This window comes from Haliotis rubra, unplaced genomic scaffold (assembly GCF_003918875.1).
Source record: "Haliotis rubra isolate DU_JTF1 unplaced genomic scaffold, ASM391887v1 Scf434, whole genome shotgun sequence".
NCBI lineage: Eukaryota > Metazoa > Mollusca > Gastropoda > Lepetellida > Haliotidae > Haliotis > Haliotis rubra.
Genome location: NW_025767118.1, coordinates 898,567 through 923,989, shown reverse-complemented (window position 1 = coordinate 923,989; position 25,423 = coordinate 898,567). Strand labels below are relative to the sequence as shown.

Genomic DNA, 25,423 nt, shown 5'->3' with positions numbered 1-25,423 from the left:
GGACCAGAAATCTGTGATTGTTGGTTTGGTTTGATGTTTAACGCCACACTCAGCAATATTCCAGCTATATGGCGGTGGTCTGTAAATAATCGAATCTGGACCAGACAGTCCAGTGATCAACAGCATGAGCATCGATCTACACAATTGGGATACGATGACGTGTCAGCCAAGTCAGCGAGCCCGATCCCGTTATTCGCCTCTTACGACAATCATGGGCTGCTGCAGACCAATTCTAACCTTGATCTTCACGGGTCCTTGGTTGGTGGGGTAGCCTAGTGGTTAAAGTGTTCGCTCAACATGCTGACCCGGGTTCGATTCCCCTCATGGGTACAATGTGTATGTGGCAGCAAGTTATACAGAAGTGGTAATTGTTTTCCACCTGCATCACTGGGGGCTTTCTTCCCATGTTACTCTGACACGACGTTATACTGTTCACAGCCGTGATAAAAACAACTTGCTCACTTTGGGGGATAAATCCCAGCCTTTATTGTTGGAATTCAGTGACCTGATTGTGTTACACTGTACAAACAGAAACTGTGATGGGCTTGGAAGATATTGTGGAGGGAGATGTGTTAAAAGTCTGTGTACCTTGCTTGTAGGTAATGTCCAGCATAAAGCCCCAGCTCACAGAAATCTTCAACACAGCCATGAAGAACGTGTTCCACTACCCTTCAACAGCGGATATGATGACAGCCACACAAATGGCCATAGTGGCCGAACTGACTCATGCTAGTCATAAGGTAGGTGTCTGAGTTCCACCAGGCAGGATCTCACATCCATTCCACAACATTATCATTTTTCCTGTCTCATACACATTGGTTATCTCTTCATTCACCCAAAATGTAGAAACATCCTGTGCTGCGTTACTCACTGAAAGACATCTCACCCGAACACACCAGAACTGCTGGATGTGACCAATCCATTAGTCAAGCCACTCTTGCCATTTTACCCATTGGTTTGAAGGGGCTGTGGGGTAGCCTAGTGGTTAAAGCGCTTGCTCACACAGCTTCGAAGACCCGGTTCGATTCCCCACATGGGTACAATGGGTGAAGCTCCATTTCATGGCCTCACGCTGGTGATATTGCTGGAATATTGCTAAAAGCCATGAAAACCAAACTCTCTCACTCACTCATTGGTTTGAATTTTGTAAACATTTACTGCTCCCATTGCTGTTGTCATAAGTCTTCTTGGAAGAGGCTTCTGATGGCTGCTGAACTTGTGGAACTGAGCAATATTAACTTTGTACTTTTGGGGCCTAACTAGAAACATTTATTCATTGATGAGTAATCAAGTTTCCTGGTTTAACCATAATATTCAATGAGGGGCTAAAGAAAGAAGATATTTCAAATTTTTAAAGTTTCAAATAACCTAAAGAAGAATCCTGTGAGTGTTTACTGTGCAAAATGTTTTATGTGATATTGTGAACCTGATATATTTTCAAGGAACACTTTTTGTGGATAGATAACTTCTTTATTCCAATAGATGCAATGTTTCGATGTAGATCCTAACATCGTTATCAAGTAAATGAAAAATGGCAGGAAAAGACAAATGTTTCTTTGTCGGTGAGTTTGAACATAATAAATTTATTTGGTGTGTAGGAAAACTTGGATGAGCCAGTTGACATCTCCAGTCTCCCTGTTCTGTCAGCTCTGCTGATGAAGATCATGTTCTCTCCAAGACAGAGATTACAGTAAGTGTCTATGTCAGTCAGCTCTGCAGGTGAAGATCATGTTCTCTCCTAGACAGAGATTACAGTAAGTATCTATATCAGTCAGCTCTGCAGGTGAAGATCATGTTCTCTCCTAGACAGAGATTACAGTAAGTATCTATATCAGTCAGCTCTGCAGGTGAAGATCATGTTCTCTCCTAGACAGAGATTACAGTAAGTATCTATATCAGTCAGCTCTGTAGGTGAAGATCATGTTCTCTCCTAGACAGAGATTACAGTAAGTATCTGTATCAGTCAGCTCTGCTGGTGAAGATCATGTTCTCTCCTAGACAGAGATTACAGTAAATATCTATATCAGTCAGCTCTGTAGGTGAAGATCATGTTCTCTCCCAGATAGAGATTACAGTAAGTATCTATATCAGTCAGCTCTGTAGGTGAAGATCATGTTCTCTCCCAGATAGACATTACAGTAAGTATCTCAGTCAGCTCTGCAGGTGAAGATCATGTTCTCTCCTAGACAGAGATTACAGTAAGTATCTATATCAGTCAGCTCTGCTGGTGAAGATCATGTTCTCTCCTAGACAGAGATTAGTAAGTATCTATATCAGTCAGCTCTGCAGGTGAAGATCATGTTCTCTCCTAGACAGAGATTACAGTAAGTATCTGTGTCAGTCAGCTCTGCAGGTGAAGATCATGTTCTCTCCAAGACAGAGATCAGTAAGTATCTATATCAGTCAGCTCTGCAGGTGAAGATCATGTTCTCTCCAGAGACAGAGATTACAGTAAGTATCTATATCAGTCAGCTCTGCAGGTGAAGATCATGTTCTCTCCTAGACAGAGATTACAGTAAGTATCTGTATCAGTCAGCTCTGTAGGTGAAGATCATGTTCTCTCCTAGACAGAGATTACAGTAAGTATCTGTATCAGTCAGCTCTGTAGGTGAAGATCATGTTCTCTCCTAGACAGAGATTACAGTACAGTAAGTATCCATATCAGTCAGCAGAGATTACTAAGTATCTGTATGCTCTATAGGTGAAGATCATGTTCTCCTAGACAGAGATTACAGATAGTATCATTACTCTATAGGTGAAGATCATGTATCTCCTAGACAGAGATAACAGTAAGTATCTGTATCAGTCAGCTCTGCTTTGAAGAGTTCTCTCCCAGATAGAGATTACAGATCAGCTTTGCAGGTGAAGATCATGTTCTCTCCTCACAGAGATTGCAATGTTGTAGAGTGTTGAATCAAGGGTTGTCTGAATCTTGTTCAGCAGATAAATCACAACCATTAAACATTTGCTCTTTACATTTCAGATAGTGAAGATAGGATATTGTAGGGATACTATGAAGATTCATATAAGATAAACATTTAAGAGGAGTACTATGAAGATTCCGCTACTCAAAGCCTACCATGAAATAATAGAGATTCTGCACAAACTGGTTCTTGAACTGTTTCTGTTAAGTTTGACATGTTGTTACATCAATATATCTTGTAATGGATGATATATTTGATACACAGTTGATACAATATATGATATCATAAGACTCATAACATGATACAATATTTGATACATTACTGTATTGCTGTATCATTATGCCACTAAACTCTTCCTGTTCCAGCTTCTTCCTACAGGAGTTAAACACGTTCATCTCCTCCGGCAGCGTGCCAGATCTTCACCATGCACATGGATGTGCTCATCTTCTCTCCGCCATCAGGAAGGCGAAAGGTACAGATACCTCCCTCCCTCCACATTAGGATTCATGCTTATTTTTGGACCAGACAATCCAATCACTAAAACTATTCTGAAGTGCAAGCATCATCTGACAACATAAACCACATGGTTTTGTTGGGTTTTTTGTTTTTGAGATTTGAACAGTTCAATTTGATGATGTCCTTTTAATATCGAAGTTTCTTTTTGCAGGCAGGGTACCATTTGACCAACTAGAAAACTGTGAGGACTCTCTCCGCCAGTGTGTGAACACACTCTCTGTTAAAATGGAGGAAGATGATGAAGACTCAAAGTAATATGCTCTTTTAAATAAGCTCCTTTTATTTGACATGTTGTTGAGTGTAATGTATTTGCAGAAATTGAAGTGTATGTGACGTGCATGTTAGTGGATCTTAGTATTGGACTGTCTCTTTGACAAGGTAGGGTGTCTTTTGTACAGAGTACAGAAGTCAAAGGTTCAATCCAAGTTGTGTCATACCAAAAGAGGCAGTGGGGTAGTCCGGTGGTTAGAGTGTTTGCTCGTTACACCAAAACCCCAATTTCAATTCCCCATGTGGGCACAATGTATGGAGCCCATTTCTGGTGTCCCTGGGATATTGCTGAAATGAATTAATTGACAGTTATTTGCTTTCAAAAGGCCTAATATTTAGCAAAACCCGTCAAGTTATGATTTTACAGGAAACTAATACATAATAAAAAATACCTTGCAATGACAGAGGGCAAGGCAAAACCTTCCTATTGCCACAATGTAGTAAAGAGTTATTTCCCTTCTGATTGTTGGTTCCACATTTGACCAAACTTGTGTATTCAACTACTTGTGTGTTATATGTGTTTCTATAGTTTCTTAAAATTGTTGATTGGGCAGTCAAGAGCCCCTGAAAAGGCGTTAAATTTGATGGCTGATAATTTGTATGAACCCTGGTTTAAAGGCCACAAAGTACATCATTACAAACAATCACACATATATGTCAGCATATGTGTAACAGCAATATCTTCCAGTCATACTAGGCTGTCTCTTTTCTAGGCTTTGATGTAATTCTTTATAGAACTGTTCTACAAACAGGTTACATTTGTTTTCAGATATTTGCTGAAGCAGATCAGAGACAAAATGGAGGGTGGACAACAGAAGAGCTGAGGTCCCAGACAAGTCATATATTAGCATAGGCACTGTCTGAATCAGCTTTATGTGGAAGTTCATAACCATATTTATTGAACCACTCTGTTCAACACGATACTGAAGAAAGGATGTGGAAATGCATTGCCATATTTGCTTGACTTTGTACCTAAATGTTTTGGACACCGAGACCATTGCATATTCCTTGTCCATGGAAAAATTGTTGCCAGGATCATGTGAACACATCATGCAAAAACCAGGACAATGAAGGACTAATCAGGTCCAAGACTTTGAATGACCCAGTGACAGTTACTATGACCTGTTAATGAACAAATGGCTGAACTATGTAAACTTACCCTTGTGGGGTGTTGGGGTAGCCTAGTGGTGAAAACGTTAGCTCACCACGGCAACGACCCAGGTTCGATTCCAACATGGGTGCAATGTGTAAAGCCCATTTCTGGTGTCCCCTGCCATGATATTGCTAGAATATGGCTAAAAGCAGCATAAAATCATATTCACTTGCTTACTCACTGAAAACTTGTGTCATGTTCTGTGCCTTGGCATCTGCCCTGTTGATTCATGCATGAAGTTGCTGTTACAAACGGAGATGAGACCATGCACAAATATGACATGATATATAGTACCACTTTCTGTGAGGTCAAATAAAACTAATTTCTTGACTTGTTGAGTTTGTTGTATCTTTCCTAGTTTCAGCTAAAATATTCATCATTTGGAATCAATTTCCATTTCCAGACTGATAAGAGACTGGTAATGTATTATTGGAGGGAGGTGGGGACAGGTGGTTGGAATGAAGGTCCTCATATATTTTGTCAACCCACAATTTTATGTAACATGACTCCGTTGGATCTTCACGCGGAAGTCCCGGGTTCGAATCCCCACATGGGTACAATGTGTGAAGCCCATTTCTGGTGTCCCCTGCCGTGATGTTGCTGGAATATTGCTAAAAGCGGCGTAAAACCAAAACTCAGTCAGTCAGTCTAATAAATGAGACCCCATACTGTGCAAAGAAAGGGGCACAAGACACTGTTTGGGACGACCTCCATTGTTATTCAGGCCGACAAAGGCAGATGTCTGTGCAGCTGCTCACCGCCATCAGAACTGCTTCCAAAAACAAGCCAGAAATGAACCCAGACCACGTTCACGCATGATGGGAAGGTTTTGAATATCATAGGGAGACTTTGGCGCCTCAATTTCATAGGCCTCCACTACCCAGATAGCATTGATATGTTGGCCCATAGTTGGCCCATAATCAACGGTTTGGTTGGCCCATTGTTGTCAAACTGACGATGGGCCCACTTGGATATGCTCATCGGCTCCACAGTGGCCCATCATGTTGGCTAATTGTTGGGCCAACGAATGAAAATTCACACAAAACTATTGCCCATAGTTGGCCCAACTTAGTGATTTGGTTGGCCTTATGTTGGCACCACCGTGTTTCAACATTGAGCTCTTTCTTGACCTTTGTACTAAACCATGGCCCATACTTGGCCCAACGATGTGATTTAGTTGGCCTTATGTTGGCACAACTGTATTTCAACATTTAGCTCTTTCCTGGCCTCTGCAATCAGAAACATATATAAACAACACAACAAGTTAATCAAGTGAACTATTTAATTCTTTTTTTTTCATTGTTATTTGAACATTATTGTATTTCTTGAAAATATTCTTGTTTTAGGTCTTTTAGATGTCGCCGCTGACAGTTTTTTCGAACTGCTCCTGAAAAAAAAACAACCCTAAAATTTCATGATACTGTCGGATATCTATCGTAAAAGGACATAGTATTTGGCCTTATGTTTTATTTGAAACATACCATGTACAACTTAATGATTGAAAACGTCAGATGTAGATTCTTACACTGTTACCAAGCTAAAACCAAATGATGAGAAGGATATATGCGTAGTATGTTTTGACAATCAGCAAATTGACATTAACAACAACATGTAATTGAATAACAACTGGTACATTAGTGGGAGAGGCCAGATGGGGACTAAGAACAACAAATGGAATGGTGATGAAGCCAATAAACAGGGGGATTCAGTTGTAACAACAAGCTGATAGGGTGCTTTGATAGAGTCTATAGTTTGATTAGTTCTTCATTGGTCTGTCGTTTTCATGTGACTGCAAAATTTGGTTTTGTTGCAATTATTTGATTTTGTGTTAGTGAGCAATTCATCGGTCTCAAGTGAAATCAAACAGACTATGAGTTGGTGGGTTACTGGTTGAGGCTCGTGAAGACATGTTGTAGGTGGTTCCGCTCATGTTCTAGGTCATGGCTGGTGGAGCAATGTTCTTAGCGTGCTTGATCAGGGTTGAGATGACGCCTAACTGAGTTTTAGGGGGCTGGTTTGACAAATTTGAAATCTTATCCACCAAGAATCAGGACTGCACAAAAAGAAAACTTTTGGAAGCCATCAAAATCAGCCGCCACAAACCTTTGATCAATAGAGACCAAGGATACTACATACCATTGGGATATGAAGAACTAATCAAACTATAGACTCTATCAAACACCCTATCAGGTTGTTACAACCTAACACCCACCCCCTCCCTTGTTAATTGGTTTCATCACTAGATCAATTTGTTGTTCTTAGTCCCAAACTGGCCGCTCCCAATTATGTTTATTTGACAAAACATACTATGTACATGTATATATACTTCTCATCATTTGGTTGTAGTCACTTTTAGCTTGATAACGGTGTAAGAATCTACATCGAAACGTCGCTCTATACTATAAACAAGAAGTTGTTATCCATAGAGATGTATGTTTCATTTTTGACTGACCAACTTCTAGAATGCTGTTCAAACAATGTTTTATTTGGATATGACGTGTAACTACTATAACTGTGACACATATATCTGATATGATGATGTTTAGCAATTATTGGTTGTAAAGATGAATAATAGAGAGAGTTGTATATGGAAACAGGAGTGTAACTGACAAACACATAATGTTAATAAAGTAAACACAATAAATTTAAATAATTTAAAATGAAATGAGATTTATCAAAGTGGATAAAACAGGCTACCTACAGAAAAGAGTCAATTAAATCTTTTATCTACTCAATCAATTGCCTTTCAGTACGGTATGTGTCACTTTCTTTAGCCTAAATGATGATTTTAATTAATTATTTCACAATATATTTGCAATTCAGTATCACAGAAATAACAATGCATATTTACCAGTTGAAGGCCTCCAGAAATGTAGTGTCGTCTGCTCTTTGAATATCAGGTAAAGCTATCAATGATGACAAGTTTGGTATTCAATTTGGAGAAAACAATGCTGTAATATTCACTTTATCATAGTTAAAAAAACAGGGAAATGGATTCTTTCTTTTTGTCTGTGTAATTATTTCAACTTTCATCAAAATCTTTATAAGAAAACATGGCTAAAAATGGCCGTGTGCTCACTCTTTTATTCACAATGTTGGGCCAACGGTGGCCCAACTTTGTGAAATAGATGAAAGATCAGGGAACATAGGCAGAGTTTTTCAAATGTTGGCCCACTGTTGGACCAACGTGTCAAAAGCCACCGTTACTTTTAAGTCATTAAGATAACGTTGGGCCAATGTTGTCAAACTGTTGGCCAACCAACCAACCATATACCAACATTGGCCCAACACACCTTTGCTATCTGGGTACGACTGAACTAGAAAATGTGTTGCATGAGAAGTGAAATAGACTCCAACAAATCGCCTTTCGGAAACGCATACCTAGTATGCCTGGCCCAGTGAGAATATTTGACAAATCGAGGCCAAATTACGCACTTCCGATTAAGAAAACCTTGGAAGTTTCCAAATTAACCCTACCATCCTTCAAGAATGCTGGTCCATTTCTGGAACATTGCTAAATGCAGCGTAAAACCATATTCACTAACTCATTCAGCCCAGATATGTCACAATGCATGTGGAGAGTTCTGGAGAAACGGCCGGTCATAGCTCCACAGCAATATTATACAACCTCAAGAAGTCCCTGCGTTTTTTGCTTAAAGGTAGGAACATAATCTCAAACGATGTATGGTATACCACCCCATACAATTACACTTTCACCTCGGAACAACGTTAAAACGCTCTACTTGCACGCCTGTAGACCCCTGACGTCGTTGGTTGTTGGTTGGTTGTTTAACACCGCACTCAGCAATATTCCAGCTATATGGCGGCGGTCTCTAAATAATCGAGTCTGGACCAGACAATCCACTGATCAACATCATGGGCATCACGGGTCAGATCCCTGCTGTCAGATGTACAAGTAGCTGTGATGGTCACCATGACTACGACAGCAATCCAATCTGATTGGCACACGCTTCTCAAATGAGGGAGTGTGTATGGTTTAACACCGCTTTTAGCAATATTCCAGCCATATCACGGCTGGGGACACCAGAAATGGGCCTCACACATTGTACCCATGTAAGGAATCGAACCCGGATCTTCCGCGTGACAGGCCAACGCGTTAACCACTAGGCTACCCCTCCACCCGTTTCAAATAATGATTTTGTGACTGTATGAAACCCAAACCATGATTGCACGGATCTGCCAGTCTCCTCCTACTTGCAATCAAGTGTCGAATTCTCAACATCAAAATCCTAGTCCAATCCTCATGGCGTGCCAGCATCAATTTAGGTATATTTTGAACAGGAGGATCTGTTGCCCGAACTTTGCGTCCAAGATAGTCCCAAAGATGTTCTGACCGTGGTAATGTTTCGATTGTGTTGTTCTGCAAATGGGTGATGCCGGCTCGAGAACGATGAGGTCTAGCGTTGTCATCCATGACTATCGGACGACTGGCAGGGGGATGGTTATCAAAATGGGGCACGACGGCGGTACCCAGTACTTCCTTTTGATAACGTTGACCACTGAATGTCCCGGGTAGTGTAATGAGGTCGAGCTTGCAGTCCTACCAAACCCAAGCCGACATCGTCACTGATGGTTCAACTGCGTGGATCATCTTCTGGTAATATGGTAACTACTTTCAATGAACCTTTCGACATGTCCTAAAGTTGCGTTTTTCTCGCGATCGGGGCCTGCACTTCGCAACACGTTTCTGCCGTATGTGCGAATAAGGGACGTTTCCATCAGACGAGTAGCCTCCGTCTGATGCTACTGGTGTAGAGTCAAACTCCCACTCTCCATTGTTGACGTAGTTCTTTGGCATGGGGCATGAGATTTGGGCTTGCCAGACTCGGTCATGACCGTCACTGGTCTTTCTCGTCTTGGACGGGTTAAAATTGATCTTCAGTAGACCATGCTTGTCGCAAGAAGCGACTAACGGGATCGGGTGGTCAGGCTCGCTGACTTGGTTGACCCATGGTCATATTATCCCAATTGCGTGGATCGATGCTCATGCTATTGGTCACTGGATTGTCTCGTCCAGACTCGATTATTAACAGACTGCCGCCATATAGCTTGATAATTGCTGAGTGCGGCGTAAAACTATACTCACCCACTCACTCTTGGACGACCTTTCAGTTCACAGGTGATCATGTGCTTCCTCACAAGTCGACTAATAACCGTTTGGTTAATGTTCAAGTTAGCACTACTGTTGCGATAGTACATCCTGCCTCATGGACATCCGTGCTCCAATATACCGCAATCGTGTATTTTCTGAAAGTCTACGTTTTGTCACGTCAAGAAACGTTAGTCTGTGGTGTTGTCTTTAAAATAAGTTCAGAAAAGTGTAATGCACAAACTGCAAATATTAAATTTCTACCCTAATGTGCTTGACACATGCACATGCACGTGCACATAGGATCCATAGTATTTTAGACATCGTGTGCGACAAGCTCTGTGAAGCACGTGTTTTAGATGTGCATTTCAGCCAGTCTAAGTACAGGCTCAGTATTATTCGTTACACTGCTATACTGACGAATAATACTGAGCCTAAGTTTACTTAGACTGAATTCAGCATGCTGGGGTATGATCGCTTATATGGATCATAAACATTGCCCAAGGATTCATATCAGGTACAGGTCTGTGTGGATAAAGATGATATGATGTTTCACGGCTTGTCTCTGGAAACGTGTATAAGATTCCATGTTTATGTCCTAAATTTTCAATAGATCGGTCAGGAAAGGTGCGAGTTGTATAACCACATTTAAATGTCTTTTGAGTTGGAACCCGTGAAGATGCGGATTAGAATTCGTCTTCAGCATCCATGCTTCTCGTAAAAGGCGACTAACGGGATCGGGTGGTCAGGTTCACTGACATGGTTGACACAGGTCGTGGTATCCCGATTATTGATGCTCATGATGTCAATCACTGGATTGTCTCGTCCAGACTCGATTATTTACAGACCACCGTCATATAGCTGGAATATTGCTGAATGCGTTGAATGAACGAATTTCGATAGAGTATTTCGGAATCTTGAAACCACAATGCTTTAGATAATAAAGGTCAGTTTCAGTGACAACAAATGATGCCAAAGCCTATTACTGATGTGATTGTCAGTTTGTGCTTGTAAACTTGCGCCACACCATTCTCTTAATTCTGTTCAAACTTGACTCATTCATCGATCGCCGCCGCTGAGGGTGAACTGGGCATTCGCTCTATACGATTAAGAGTGACCAGCGCATAGATAGCAAAATTTCAGTTCTGTGCGAAGTGGCGGCGATGTAAGCTCCTTACATCGATATCTCTATCCTTGCGTTCATTCTGAGCTACCATTAACGATTGTGGCACGCACTGATATAAAGCTCGAAGCAAGTTTGAAAGAAGGGAGGTAACTTCGTACGTGTTAATTCCAGCTTGAACATTCACAAACGGCACTATGCAAGAAAAACGAGAGTTCAAACGTCTTCCAAAGGATGTCGTTCCTTCCAACTACAACATTCGGCTGAAACCAGATCTAGATGCATTTGTATTTCAGGGGCAGGAAGCAATAGATGTTGAGGTAATCAATGAAAATAACCCAGTCAGATAATGAAATGAAAATCAGCTGATCGAAACACCGGTTGTCTTACAAAGAAGGATTACTTATAAAGAACTATAGTAACTGGACCTGGACTGCACCCCCCCACCCCCTCACACACACACACACATATAGACGCATCTATTATGTGCTCGAACATCGTTGTTTGTCACGTATGTTACGTGTGGCACTATTAAGGTTAACTCAACAACCATCTTCCTGTTAAAGACGCTTAAGATAATCCTCTGTTTTCTCGACTATCGCAGGATCAATTGTAAAACATGCCACTTAACTTATTAAAGACATCATTATCTTAAACACAAGCCACTATCTGACGAAACATGCCTTGTTTCAGAAATGCAAAACGATTGACATCCAAAACCCAATAATCCAAAATGCATTATTTCATGTGACTAACCATGAGTCTGAATAATCGTGTTTGTACTGAGGTCCTGGTCCTCATCTCCTGACCCACTAACCTGAGTTACCCGCCCTTGCCCAAGGGAACTGGCAGACAATCAGACCCTTATCTGATCAGGGAAAATTCCAAATTGTTCAGATATGATTCTTACTTATTCTTGCTGAACAATATTTTATAAATATGGTTAACCATGGGTCTGGTTAGTCCTTCAGGTACAAAGGCCCTGTTCAGGATCTTGCTACCAGAAAGAGTGAGTGAGTTTGGTTTTACGCCGCTTTTAGCAATATTTTAGCAATGTCACGGCGGGTACACGAGAAATGGGGTTCACACATTGTACCCCTGTGGGGAATCGAACCTGGGTCTTCGGCGTAGAGCGAATACTTTAACAACTAGGCTACCCCACCAACCCTGCCACCAGAAAAAGATTTATGTCAAAGGCCAAATGAAGTGGCAGACATTTACATCATTTTTAAATGGACTTGAATCTGGTTTGGTATTGACAGTTAAGCCAGAACTTCAAGAGTATTGAGCCATGTCAGTATGCCCAATGAGTTAAATATACTTCATTAGTGATGCTTCATTCCCAGGCATTTTCGACCCGTGAAGGGCCGGGCTTTCAGCCCAGAAGGGTCTCCCTACTAGAAGGGCGTAGGTTAGAATAAACTTTCAGTGAAGCCCTTTCAGTAGCCCATGCTTGTCGTAAGAGGCAACTAACAGGATCAGGTGGTCAGGCTCACTGGCCTGGTTGACACATGTCATCGGTTCCCAAATTGCACAGATCGATGCTCATGCTGTTGATCACTGGATTGTCTGGTCCAGACGCAATTATTTACAGACCGCCGGCATATAGCTGGAATATTGATGAGTGCGGCGTAAAACTAAACTCACTGGCTCCCAGGCATTTCCAAATTCATCAATGTTCACAGTGGTTTCGCAATAATGTAAAACTGGGATTTAATGAACATTCAATATGAATATCCAGTATGATTGTTACACTTTTAGGCCTATTTGAAGATTTCTTTCTGAACAGCTGCTCCTATGCCTTGCAGATTGTGGGTTTTAAACTTACTCTTTCATAACAAAATATGAAAAAAATCTGGGTGCCAGTTCTGTTTTGCACTCTAAAAGATCTGTAAATGTTTATTAGGGTAAGTTTATCTGAACAGAAACACAGTAAATGATCACTTTGTTAAATAATAGTTTGATTAATTCCCAGGTAAAGAAGCCAACAGACACTGTGACAGTCAACTCACTCAACATCAAAATCAGCGAGGTGACATATCATGCACATGAAGGTGGTGGTGAGTTGTTTATAATATCTGCAATGACAATCAACAAACTCACTGAAGCCAGATCCTATAGCTCCCCATCACTAACGAAAGGTGTGATTGTTTGTCACTGTTGTTTTACACAGCCAAAAGAAAGGTGTGAAGACAAATCATTGCAAAATAACCCAGGGTTTTACGAGACGCGCAAATGTGCATCCGGTACACACAAATGTAGAGAATGGACGCAGAAAGAATTCACTGCATCCAGAAGGACACACAATATTATTCATTGTACCTACAACACATCTAAGTGTTTGGTTGTTTCATTTCAGAGCAGTTACGTGCATTATTTCATCCCACAGTCCAAATGATCAATGATTCATTCCAGGCTCTGAAATTTCCAGTTCACTACACTGTTACTTCACAGGATTCTCATGTTGTCTGCAAGGACCCTAAAACTAATAATTGGGGGTCCTCGGGACCTACATGTTTGTGAGTCCAGGTAAAACCTTTAATGAACTTTGAGTGACTGATGAAATGATAAAGCTACTTTCTTAAGCTGTACGGCACAGCTTTCAAATGGAGACTACTATTTCTCACTGTGTTTTGTAAAGTATTTGACAATGTTGTCTATTCAAAATGTAAAAACTGAACAATGATTGTGATTATGACTGTTGTTTTATGCCCCACTCAGGAATTTAGATACAGGTGTGAGAAGAAACCATTACAGGTACATTCCGAACAATGCATTGTTAAGTGTTTGACTAAGTTGTCTTTGTAAAATTTTATAACTGAACAATGAAAACTTCTGGAATGTCAAATGAAAGCCAAAATGGTATGGTAGTAGTTCCGCTTTTGAAAGTCTTTTCAATTTGAAATGTTTCCTATTTGTAATTGTATTAGAGTGAGAGATAGGCAGTGATTTTGTCGGAATCAGTCCAACAGCTGGTGACTGTGGTCAGAAAAAGCCCATGTGTGTTGTTAGGAGTAATCCTTGTGAACCTTTTTGACCTTGTATGTTCAGAAGACACATTGAGACAGACGCTCTCACGATCTGGTTAGCAACACTCCGTTTGTTCGAATGAAGGGTTGTTCTAACGTGATCTGTAAGGGGTTGTCCTCAGATCATTTTTTAGTAGTAGTGAGCTCTAAGATCTGATTTTAATTAACTTTTGACAGTCACCATGGTCAATTGCCCATTGTTTAGTTTTCATAACAGACCAGTGTAAAAATACCTTGTGTGATTAGTCAGTACTGGATCTAATACCATTATTCTGCAATCAATTCAGTCTTTTGTGACTGTGATGTCTCATATTTACATGGTTTACTCCTATTAGTGAAGGGGCGGTGGGGTAGCCTAGTGGTTGAAGCGTTGGCTCGTCACGCCGAAGACCCAGGTTCGAATCCCCACATGGGTACAATGTGTGAAGCCCATTTCTGGTGTCCCCCGCCGTGATGTTGCTGGAATATTGCTAAAAGCGGCGTAAAACCATACTCAGTCAGTCAGCCTATTAGTGACATATCCCATCAGACAACATTCTCTTCCCACAGAGGTTACACAAATCATATCTTCCTATGAACCTCTGTTCTAATACGGCCATATTTCCCGGTTCTCGTAAACTCCCCTAGCAGCAAAAAATGGCAACACGAATTATCTCCCTTCTTTCTATCCAATCAAAACAGGTGTTACATCGACTTGGATTCAACTTGACTAACACAAGCAAATGTGGGGCCACAAATATCCCTCCTCTGCCGGGGACTTGTGTTGATGTGACACACAAGACATTTAATGGCTAGCTTGTCTGTTGTCAACGAGGGCGATGGAGATGCCATTGATCCGCCATTACATGACTGAATTCTGCCTAGAAGAAATGTTTGTGCATCACGCAGGGGAAGAGGTTCTAGTTTTCATGAAGAATATTGAAATTACCGAGGCTTTGCGAATGATCACTTTTGAAACGACGTTGCTCATTGCACAACTAAATCTGATTGCAACCAATCACGAATCCTGAACACTTTCGCACCATGAAAGGGCCGTATTAGAACAGTGGGAAGAGAATGACTCAGAACCTCTGTGTGATAAGGGGATGATAAAGGGTCAACACCTATGTCCAGTATTATACCAGCTAGCGCAGTGACTATAGCAAAGAGGACAGTGAGAGTACTATTGACTTCTCAGCAACAGTAACCTTACTTGTAACTGTAAGCAGATATGTCAGTGATGAGAGGCAAGAGTTAAATCCCCTCATATACCTCTCTAGGGCAGATGATTTTGGACTAAGGTGCTTGTAGCCTTTTCCAGATCATTCTGTCAAATCTAGTATAAGCCTAATTGTACCATGCCCTGACTGTGGTCCCTTTGATCTCAGTCATGGTGTATTGAATAGTTACACCACGTTTTGAGCTGCCTTCGACAGGAACTCTCTGATTGGCTCTTTGCAATTTTAGCCACACCTACGTTTAACGTAACATAACTGTCTGTCTCAAATGGAGACAACCAATTTCTAGATTCAGTTTCCATTACATCGGCAGCTTGTTAGAGAGTGATGTCATCGATTTTATCATACTGCAATTTAGTGCCTTCAATTTCGTCAACTATTTTGTGACAGTCTAATGCCGTCTATGGTATTATCCCACTCGTGACTAGACATGGTGGCAGTCTCAAACAGAATGATTATAAATTCAAATATCCCGTTCAGATTTCGAAACTTGAATGCTGAATGTGGGCATGGTACAAAGCAGTTAAAGTGTTCGCTCATCACGCCGAGGACCCGGGTTTGATTCCCAGCATGGGTACAATGTCTGAAGCCTATTTCTGGAGTCCTCCGCCGTGATATTGCTGGAATATTGCTAAAAGCATTGTAAAACCCAACTCACTCACTCACTCACTATAACAGTGCCTCATAACAATCAGAGATTAATATGGTCAACATCCATCTTTCCACATGCTATCCTATACCGTATTTAGTATAAGTATAAAATTAAATCAATTTGGTATAGCATGTGTGGTATGTGTATGACAACAACAAGTTTTGTGTGAAATATTGTCATACCAACAGTGCTAGCTTTTGTTATATTACTGGATTAATGCAAGTGAAAATGTTATCATATCTCTGCATTTTTCAGTATACAATTGATATGATCATTTCCCTTTCTATGAAATCATTTCATCCAAAAAGTCTAAACTTTCAGATTCATTAAAACTCATGAAGTTGTGTATGATGGCATTCCCTCTGTAAGTAAGTGCTAAGTAGGTCATCATTAGTAATATGTTTTGTCGATATGTAATCTAACATATGTTATATCTGGGATTACACTGTCTTAGTAAAGTACAGATTCTAGTACTTTTGTTGGGTTGAGTCCCATGCAGGATTCGAACCCACACCCTCAGAGTCAGGCACCTAATCGCAAGCACACAAAGTCAGCCACCTAACCCGCTCAACCACCACGGCTTCCATTACTAAGAAAGTGTAAGTGTAAATAAAAAATTTAAAAAGAAGAGAAAGTGTAATCCCAAATATAACATGTTACATTTGACCACTTTCTAAATGGCATTGTGTATTCATGATCTCTTATCGTCTGTACTCAGTTTGAATTGTGAGTGAGGATATTTCAGCCTCCATGCTTTTTCTTAGACAGCTCCTTGGTGGCTGAAGTGTCAACTGACAAGGAGGCGGAGACGGCCACTTTCAAGTTCCCCTCGGCCCTACAGGTGGGTTGTATGTAATAGAAGCGACAGAACCCCTTTAACCATCCTATCTTTCGGACCTCCTTGAAGAAAATCACTTCGCTCAGAAAAGAATTTGGTCATTGTACCAAATGTCTTAGCGTCACACTATGGAAAACATTGCTTTGTATACTCTGTAGCTGTGAGACCCATTTCTGGTGTCCCCGCCATGTTATTGCTGGAATATTGCTAAAGGCGGCGTAAAACCACACTCACTCACTTACCCACTACTCAGTAGCCATTGCCAGGAACAGTCTACCACAACACCTTCATGACTGCAGTGAATTGTGTATTTCCACTCACTAAAATCCTGTCGCTTTAGACTTACTTTATCCAATTAACACAGAAATGGACTATTATTGCTATTATTATAAAATATTTCTGAATCTAAGAAGTATTCTGACTTTAACAATAGCACATGTTCATGAATCACTATCAAATGGTGATAATACCAGGTGGTTGTAAAAATGTGAATGTATCCTGGTCCACCATTGGTACCATCACAAACCCATGCAGTGGCAAGTCAAGTGTTGCCATATGGTACAAGTAAACACATTTAGGGAAATCTCATCATAATGTCCTGTGTGATCATGATCATATTTCACATAATTTAATACTTGTGGAATACATCTGCAGATTTGTAGTGAGTGAGTGAATTTTGTTTGACGCCACACTCAGCAATATTCAAGCTATATGGCGGCGGTCTGTAAATAATCGCACCTGGACCAGACAATCCAGTGATCAACAGCATGAGCATGGACCTGCGCAATTGGGTACCGTTGATGTGTCAACCAAGTCAGCGAGCCTGACCAACTGATCTCGTTAGTTGCCTCTTGCGACAAGCATGGGTTAGTAAAGATCAGTTCTAACCCAGATCTTCAAGGGTCGTAGATTTGTAGGTCATTGTGTTAGGGTAATAAACTTTTACAGCTCTAGAAGCATCAAAGCCAACATGGCCTGTAGATACAATGATGAAGCATCTATTCATCATGTCTTGAAACAATGTGGGACATGGATGACCATGATGCTGATTGCAACAATATACAAGGTTCACCAGCAATTTGTTTCTCCCGGACCCAGAAGAGGACGGGCTGGAGATGCGTGTGGGAGGGAATTACCTAAGGTCCCCCCGTCCCAAAGCAAAAAAGCCTAGATATAAAGGCAGAAAGGCTAGATCGGCGCCAGTCGATTAGCCTTCCACTGCTCCCTAGTAAGCGGATTTGATATGTCTACCCCTCTGGCTTGGTCGGGCGCTCTCCTGCTGCCGGAGGATTCAGCTCCCAGTCCCCTCGGGTTAGGCGCAGGGTCAGGCGGGGATAGAGGCCGGAGGCACCAGTTCTGCCTGGTCTGCCTCAGCGTCCACCGGGACCCGAGGGTTAGATGCGTGATGGCAGGTGCTGGCGGAAGGCTCTACTAGGCCCACATACTCGAGTTGGGTCCTGAGGAGACCCAGCCTACCAGTTCGGGCTCAGGCGGCTTGAGATCCATATGGACACTAAGGGAGGTTGCCTTCCTCGCTTTTCATCTGAGGGGAAGTCCGGCGGCGCATTGCGAGTTCGCTTCCCCAGGCTGCGGTGCCCACCAGCGCTTTCCGGTTCGACTCGAGTTCCAGCTGCCAGGCGGCGTTTGCCTCTAGGCAACAAGGCGCTGCTCCACATTCTGCCGAAGATCCCCCTCCGCAATGCAGGTCCGCGCCTCCGTTTTGGAAGCTTGCCAGAGCAGGTACCCAGCTGGGGGAAGATTCCCTATTCTGTGCCAATGGTCGCATTGTACAATAGCTTACTGATGTTTTCAGCCAGGTAAAGGTGTGCTGAAGGTGAGCTTCACCGGTGAACTCAACGACAAGATGGCTGGTTTCTATCGCAGCAGGTACACCATGCCTGATGGAGGAAAGAGAGTTGGGGCAGTCACACATTTTGAGGTAATGTAGTCCTTGTTCTGTGTTGTCATTGGACCCGTGAAAGGTCTTCACTCACTCACTCACTCACTCATCTTCACTCACTCACTCATCTTCACTCACTCACTCATCTTCACTCACTCACTCCCTCATCCTCACTCATCTTCACTCACTCATCCTCACTCAGACATCTTCAACCGTGAAGGTCCGGGTTAAAATGAACCTTCAGTAACCCCTGCTTGTTGTAAGAGGCGACTAACACGATCGGGTGGTCAGGCTCACTGACTTGGTTGACGCAGATCGATGCTCATGCTGTTGATCACTGGATTGTGTGGTCCAGACTAGATTGTTTACAGACCGCTGCCATACAGCTGGAATATTGCTGAGTGTGATGTAAAACTAAATTCACTCACTTCACTCACTCACTCACTCACTCACTCACTCACTCACTCACTCACTCACTCACTCACTCACTCACTCATCACTCACTCACTCACTCACTCACTCACTCACTCACTCACTCACTCACTCACTGTGTTGTCATTGAAAGAGATGAGAATCTGTCTTTTTTAGACTGTTTATTGCTTTTTACTAGAACATATAACTGATATAGACAAGTGTTAAACATTCCAGCAGCTTACTGTACCAAACATGACAACCCAAACACGGAAAGTATGTCATTCATTTATTCTAAATCAACAACTGTCTTTCCAACGATTCCAAAACCACCATCTTAGTTTCTGTTGCCTCCTGGACAGTCAAGGATTAGAATTACCTCCATTACAAATTAATTGCTCAGTATTATTTTGTAAAATGTAATGTTTAGACCGAACGAAGGGAATTCGTTTGGTACTTCGTGTAGGTAATGTGTGGGCTGTTGCCAAACTCTGGTACTCCTTATTATGATCCATTACCTGTTCTTCAAACAGTTCAAAATAGACATTGAGGTGTTCGGTACGATAAATACGTTGTTCACTGGTCCCTCGGGGCCCATGGATTGATGTACCCTCGATGTTTGTCTTTGTTCCCCTCGCCCAAGGGTACATTTGATTGCAAGTGGGCAGACTAGAATGGTGTAGTGACGTCAATTCAGTGTGATGTAATGCAAAAAGTGTACTTTATCACCTGATGAAATGCTGTAGGCAGGTTTGATCTTTCAGTGAAGCATCTTAGAAGTATGAATTAGGGACAGGAGATAAACTCACTATATTTCAATGTAGTTCTAATAGTCTTAGATGTAACTGAGCTAAATTTATTTTGGAATCGAACATAAGGATCATGTGACATTTTGCTTTAATGACATCGATTGTTGCTCACCAGTTTGATCACTGGATTGTCTGGTCCAGACTGGATAATTTACAAGTCACTGTCATATAACTGGAATTTTGGAGTGGGCAGCTTGAGACAAAAAACAAACGTAATTTAAGGGCATTAGTTATAAATACCATGTATGATGATGTGGTTTTGTACACAAATGGGATGCTTGTTGTATATTGATCAAACAAGAAATTTCCATTTTTTTACTTTGCAGGCAACGGGAGCTCGCCAAGCTTTCCCTGGCTGGGACGAACCTGCGGTCAAGGCCACTTTTGACATTACACTTGTTGTACCCAAGGATAAAACAGCGCTCAGCAATATGGTAGGATAGGTTTGAAAGATAGGTTTGAAATATGAGACTATATCTATTACATGGGATATGATGTCTAAAATGTTGAATATAATTTCATTTCTCTTTCAACACCAAGAGTTCTGTTCATTAACTGACCCCTTTGTAGGAATGTTTAACGAACATGATCAGGATTAAAGGACATGGTGAAGTAGTCTAGTGAGATTGGACCCTCTCATTAGAGTAATATGTGAGACATTATCATAATCTTGGACCCAACTTTATGATATCGCTTGAATATTGCTGAAATCATACTCTGTTATTGTCATTCCTAGGAAGGTAGGTGAAGGGGTAATGATAGGGTAGGTAATATTGTTGGCTAAGTCGACTAAAGTGGCACATTTCACTGTCCAGAGATATCTCCCTTATCTCCGACAGAAACCTGTAATTTTGAGTTTAAACCTAAAGCTAGATAGACCTGTTAAGATCCAAGTTAGAATTGATCTTCAGTAAGCTTCACCCATGCTTATTGTAAGAGACAACTAACGGGATCGGGCGGTTAGGCCCGCTGACTTGGTTGACACATGTCATTGTATCCCAATTGTGTAGATCGATGCTCATGATGTTGATCACTGGATTGCCTGGTCCAGATTAGCTGGAATATTGCAGCATAAAACTAAACTCACTCACTCACTAAAGCTAGATGAAGCCGGTAACATCATGTTTCACATTAGGTGAGAGATAACTAAGTATCACTGGTGTAACAATGAAGTTTAGAAACAGCTTAATGACTGGATGTATTTGTAGCCTGTCAAGTCTGACACCCCGGATAAGGATCCAAACTGGCGCGTGGTGGAGTATGACAGAACACCCATCATGTCCACATACCTACTGGCATTCATTGTGGGGGACTACGACTACGTAGAGGGCAAAGACGTGGACGGTGTCGTCGTGAGAGTCTACACACCTGTGGGCAAGAAGGAGCAGGGCAAGTTTGCCCTTGATGTAGGTCAACAGCAGATTCATTCATCATATTTTGTTCTGGTAGTACTTGGTCACTCAACCCATGAAGGTCCGAGTTAGAATTGACATTCAGTAACCCATGCTTGTCGTTAGAGGCGACTAACAGGATCAGGTGGTCAGGCTCGCTGGCTTGTACGTATCCCAATTGCGTAGATCGATGCTCATGCTGTTGATCACTGGATTATGAGGTCTAGACTCGATTATTTACAGACCGCTGCCATATAGCTGGAATATTCCCGAGTATGGCGTAAAACTAAACTCACTCACTCACTCACTCACTTGTTGTTGGTACTCTAAAGGCCAGTGGGGTAGCCTAATGGTTGAAGTATTTGCTCTTCATGCCTAAGAGCCAGGTTCGATGCCTCACATGGGTACAGTGTGTGAAGCCCATTTCTGATGTCCCGTGCAGTGATATTGCTAAAATGTTGATAAAAGCCGGGTAAAACTAAATTCACTCTCACTCACTCACTCACTCACTCACTCACTCACTCACTCACTCACTCACTCACTCACTCACTCACTCACTCACTAGTAAAATAGCTTGTGAGTGAAATTAACTGAAGGCTTTGTAAGTGTCAAACCATGGAGAGAGATTATCAAAAAGTATAACTGAGGCTTGTGAAAATAAGTTTCATATTTGTCATAACCCTCCTAATATAGAAATGTTTGCTAATGTTATGTTTATTCTATTTAAAACCATTACATCTGCTATGTACTTGAGTTCCCAAATGATATGTTTAAGGTTGCTGTGAAAACCCTGCCCTTCTACAAAGAATACTTTGGCATCCCGTACCGATTACCTAAGGTGGATCTTATAGCTCTTGCAGACTTTCTCATAGGTAAGAGAAATGATGTGAAAGATTTTCTCTATGGACAGGATAGTTTTGTTTTTTTTAACCCTTTAGAGGTCAGAATTAGGTCAGAATTGACTAGGGGCGGTGGGGTAGCCTAATGGTTAAAGCGTTGGCTCGTCACCCCGAAGACCCGGGTTCGAATCCCCACATGGGCACAATGTGTGAAGCCCATTCCTGGTGTCCCCCGCCGTGATGTTTCTGGAATATTGCTAAAAGCGGGGTAAAACCAAACTCAGTCAGTCAGTCAGTCAGAATTGACTATGTTTTGGATGCAAAAATCTTAAGTTGTGGACTTGAGAATGGGCGCCAGTATGAGCAAAGGGGGATCACTCCCAGCCTGCCAAAGGAGCTCCTGTCTGCTGTGTAGCAGATGAGATATATATTGAGGCTGAACCTCCTGTTAATATGTTTGTTGTGTCCTGTAGACGCAATGGAAAATTGGGGTCTCGTAACGTACAGAGAGACGGCACTGCTGGTGGATCCCACAAACTCCTCTGCAAATGTCAAGCAATACGTGGCACTGGTTGTAGGACATGAGCTGGCTCATATGTGGTTCGGGAACCTGGTCACAATGGTATGTATGTGTGTTTTTGGGTTTGTTTGTATGTGTATTGTATATATATTTTTACGTGTGTGTTATGTTTTTGATTTTATATGGGTTTGTTTTTGTGTGTGTTCTTGTATGTGTGTCTGTCTTTCTGTGTGACTGTCTGACTGAATGTCTGTCTGTGTGTCTGTCTGTCTGTCTGTCTTATAACCTACACCAAATGCTCTCCCTGTAATAAAGAAGTTCATCCATATATTGTTATCTATCACCTTGTCTGTCTGTCTGTCTGTCTGTCTGCGTGTCTGTCCGGTGTGTGTTGTTTGTTCTGAATGGAATGCTTTAAGTGCTGCAAATATATTAATTGATATAAAATAGTTGACATTTATAGGAATGGTGGACCAACTTATGGCTAAAGGAAGGTTTCACGTCCTGGATCGAGTATCTGTGTGTGGACGAGTGTTTCCCTGAGTATGACATCTGGACTCAGTTTGTCAACATCGATCTGGGCCGAGCCCTGGAGCTGGATGCCCTTCACACCAGTCACCCTGTTGAGGTACCTAATAATCAGAGTGAGTGAGTGAGTTTAGTTTAACGCTGCACTCAGCAATATTCCAGCTATATGGCAGCGATCTTTAAATAATCTGGACCAGACAATCCAGTGATTAACAGCATGAGCATCGATCTACACAATTAGGGACACAATGACATGTGTCAACCAAGTCAGCGAGCCTAACCACCCGATCCTGCTAGTTGCCTCTTTCGCCAAACATGGGTTACTGAAGATCAATTCTAACCTAGATCTTAAGGGGCCCTTCTAGCTTTAGGTTCAAAATCAAAATTATTGGTTTCTGTTGGAGATAAGGGAGATAACTCTGCACTGTGAAATGTGCCACTTTAGTTGACTTGGCCAACAATATTACCTACCCTATCATCACCCCTTCCCCTACCTTCCTAGGAACTTTTTACGGTAACTGAGTATGATGCGATGACATGTCAACCAAGTCAGCGAGCCTGACCACCCAATCCCGTTAGTCGCTTCTTTCGACAAGCATGGGTCACAGAAGATCAATTCTAACCTGGATCTTCATGTGTTCCCATTCCACAAGGGCGGTGGGGTAGCCTAGTGGTTAAAGCGTATGGCCCTGGTTCAAATTCCCACATGGGTACAAAGTGTGAAGCCCATTTCTGGTGTCCCCGCCAGTGATGTTGCTGGAATATTGCTGAATGGGGTGTAAAACCATACTCACTCACAAACTCACTCACTCAGCAATCTTAGCGCTAAAACAATCGTAACTGCCATACTTTACCATATACTCACAACACAACAACACATTCTGGAATAGGTTCATGTATTTGGTGTCATCACACAGGTCCCGGTCGGCCATCCAGCGGAGGTGGACGAGATCTTTGATGCCATCTCCTACTGCAAGGGAGCTTCTGTCATCAGGATGCTGCACGACTACCTGGGGGACGAGGTCAGTTGACGTCAGTCATGTTTGTTTATTTGTTTATTGATTTATTTTCAGCAATATTTTGTGAGAAGGGTTTAGTGAGTTTCAAGGTCATGTTACCCATGGGTCATAATATTGACTATATTATAGCTATATACTGCAGCCTGTAAATAATGATGTCTGGACCAGACAATCCAGTGATGTTATGAACAACAATCCATGAATTCAGTGTACATTGACTTGCCATCCACCGGGTCACCAAGGTCTACCACTTTGTCAATTAGGTTGCCTCTTATGACCAGCATATGTTTCGGGAGACCTGTTCTTAAAAGGATTACGATAAATCATGAGTGCATGTTGTCTACATCCACTGTGCTTGCAATCTGTGGTAGGGTAGCCAACTGGTTAAAGCAGCTGCTTATCACATTGAAGTTTCATGTTTGATTCTCTTCTTGAAAAGATATGAGGTAAACTGTAGGTGTCCCCTGAAATTGAAAATGTGATGATGAGTGTACCCTGAAATTGAAAACATCATGATGTTGAAAACATGATGATGATGATGATGATGATGATGATGATGATGATGATGATGAAGACCATGACGACTTGTGAATTAAAGTTTACTCTTGTCTTTGGATGAGTCTTTAAAAACGAAATGCTAAACTTTGCTACATGCTGGTATTTATGTGTTTGATTTAAAGAGTGAGCTATGTTTTACAGGATTTCCGTAAAGGAATGAACAAGTACCTGACGAAGCACTCCTATCAGAACACGGAGTCCGAGGATCTGTGGGCTTCCTTGGGAGAAGCCAGCAGGAAGCCAGTGGCCAAGATGATGAACACTTGGACCAAACAGATGGGCTTCCCTGTCATCAAGGTAAGCAGAGGACTCACGAGGGACAGACATGTTTCTGTGGCTTCAAGGTTGGCTTCTCTCAAGGGGAGACGATTAGATGGAGTTTGGAAACACTTCTTTTTCAGATAAAGTTCAAGCAAGGAATCCATCTGAAAGACCTGGGTTATGGCGCTCTACATTTAACCGAAAAATATCAATAAATATTTTTTGTTATCATGATGGTTATTTTACACCCACCAGGTCAGCCATTCATTATTTACCTGTTGTTCTTTTTAGTCTTCTGTTAGAGTTATCTTTCCTTTACTGTGAAAAGTAATGGTTCACAATGTACAAAACTATC

General features: G+C 41.7%; 2 protein-coding genes across 4 annotated transcripts in view; both read left to right on the top strand.

Annotated features, from left to right (window-relative positions):
- The first annotated feature begins 365 nt into the window (after positions 1 to 365).
- On the top strand, positions 366 to 5,193 carry LOC124289159. The gene is made up of 5 exons (XM_046725770.1): positions 366 to 740; positions 1,599 to 1,690; positions 3,290 to 3,396; positions 3,592 to 3,691; positions 4,480 to 5,193. The coding sequence occupies exons 1-5, from the start codon at positions 603 to 605 to the stop codon at positions 4,532 to 4,534; spliced, it is 492 nt and encodes a 163-aa protein (XP_046581726.1). The 5' UTR covers positions 366 to 602; the 3' UTR covers positions 4,535 to 5,193.
- Positions 5,194 to 11,236: 6,043 nt separating this feature from the next.
- The window catches only part of LOC124289158 (puromycin-sensitive aminopeptidase-like), a 31,520-nt gene continuing 17,333 nt past the window's right edge, over positions 11,237 to 25,423 (top strand). For 2 of the 3 annotated variants that reach the window (XR_006901613.1, XM_046725769.1), the window contains exons 1-11: positions 11,237 to 11,416; positions 13,072 to 13,156; positions 16,759 to 16,835; positions 18,646 to 18,771; positions 20,279 to 20,386; positions 21,161 to 21,358; positions 22,119 to 22,217; positions 22,658 to 22,804; positions 23,166 to 23,330; positions 24,148 to 24,252; positions 24,949 to 25,104. Coding sequence is in view for 2 of the 3 variants with exons in the window: in XM_046725769.1 (XP_046581725.1) it covers positions 11,294 to 11,416; positions 13,072 to 13,156; positions 16,759 to 16,835; positions 18,646 to 18,771; positions 20,279 to 20,386; positions 21,161 to 21,358; positions 22,119 to 22,217; positions 22,658 to 22,804; positions 23,166 to 23,330; positions 24,148 to 24,252; positions 24,949 to 25,104 (1,389 nt within the window). In the remaining variant the exon portion in view is untranslated. Of the gene's footprint in view, positions 11,417 to 13,071; positions 13,157 to 16,758; positions 16,836 to 18,645; positions 18,772 to 20,278; positions 20,387 to 21,160; positions 21,359 to 22,118; positions 22,218 to 22,655; positions 22,805 to 23,165; positions 23,331 to 24,147; positions 24,253 to 24,948; positions 25,105 to 25,423 lie in introns of all 3 variants that reach the window. The other variant, XM_046725767.1, reaches the window with a different exon arrangement.

Bases quoted from the DNA above. Each gene is read 5' to 3' on its own strand.
- LOC124289159 (XM_046725770.1), top strand. From the start codon at position 603: ATGTCCAGCATAAAGCCCCAGCTCACAGAAATCTTCAACACAGCCATG. The intron at 741-1,598 runs GTAGGTGTCTGA...TTTGGTGTGTAG, and splicing joins TGACTCATGCTAGTCATAAG to GAAAACTTGGATGAGCCAGT. The intron at 3,692-4,479 runs GTAATATGCTCT...ATTTGTTTTCAG, and splicing joins GAAGATGATGAAGACTCAAA to ATATTTGCTGAAGCAGATCA.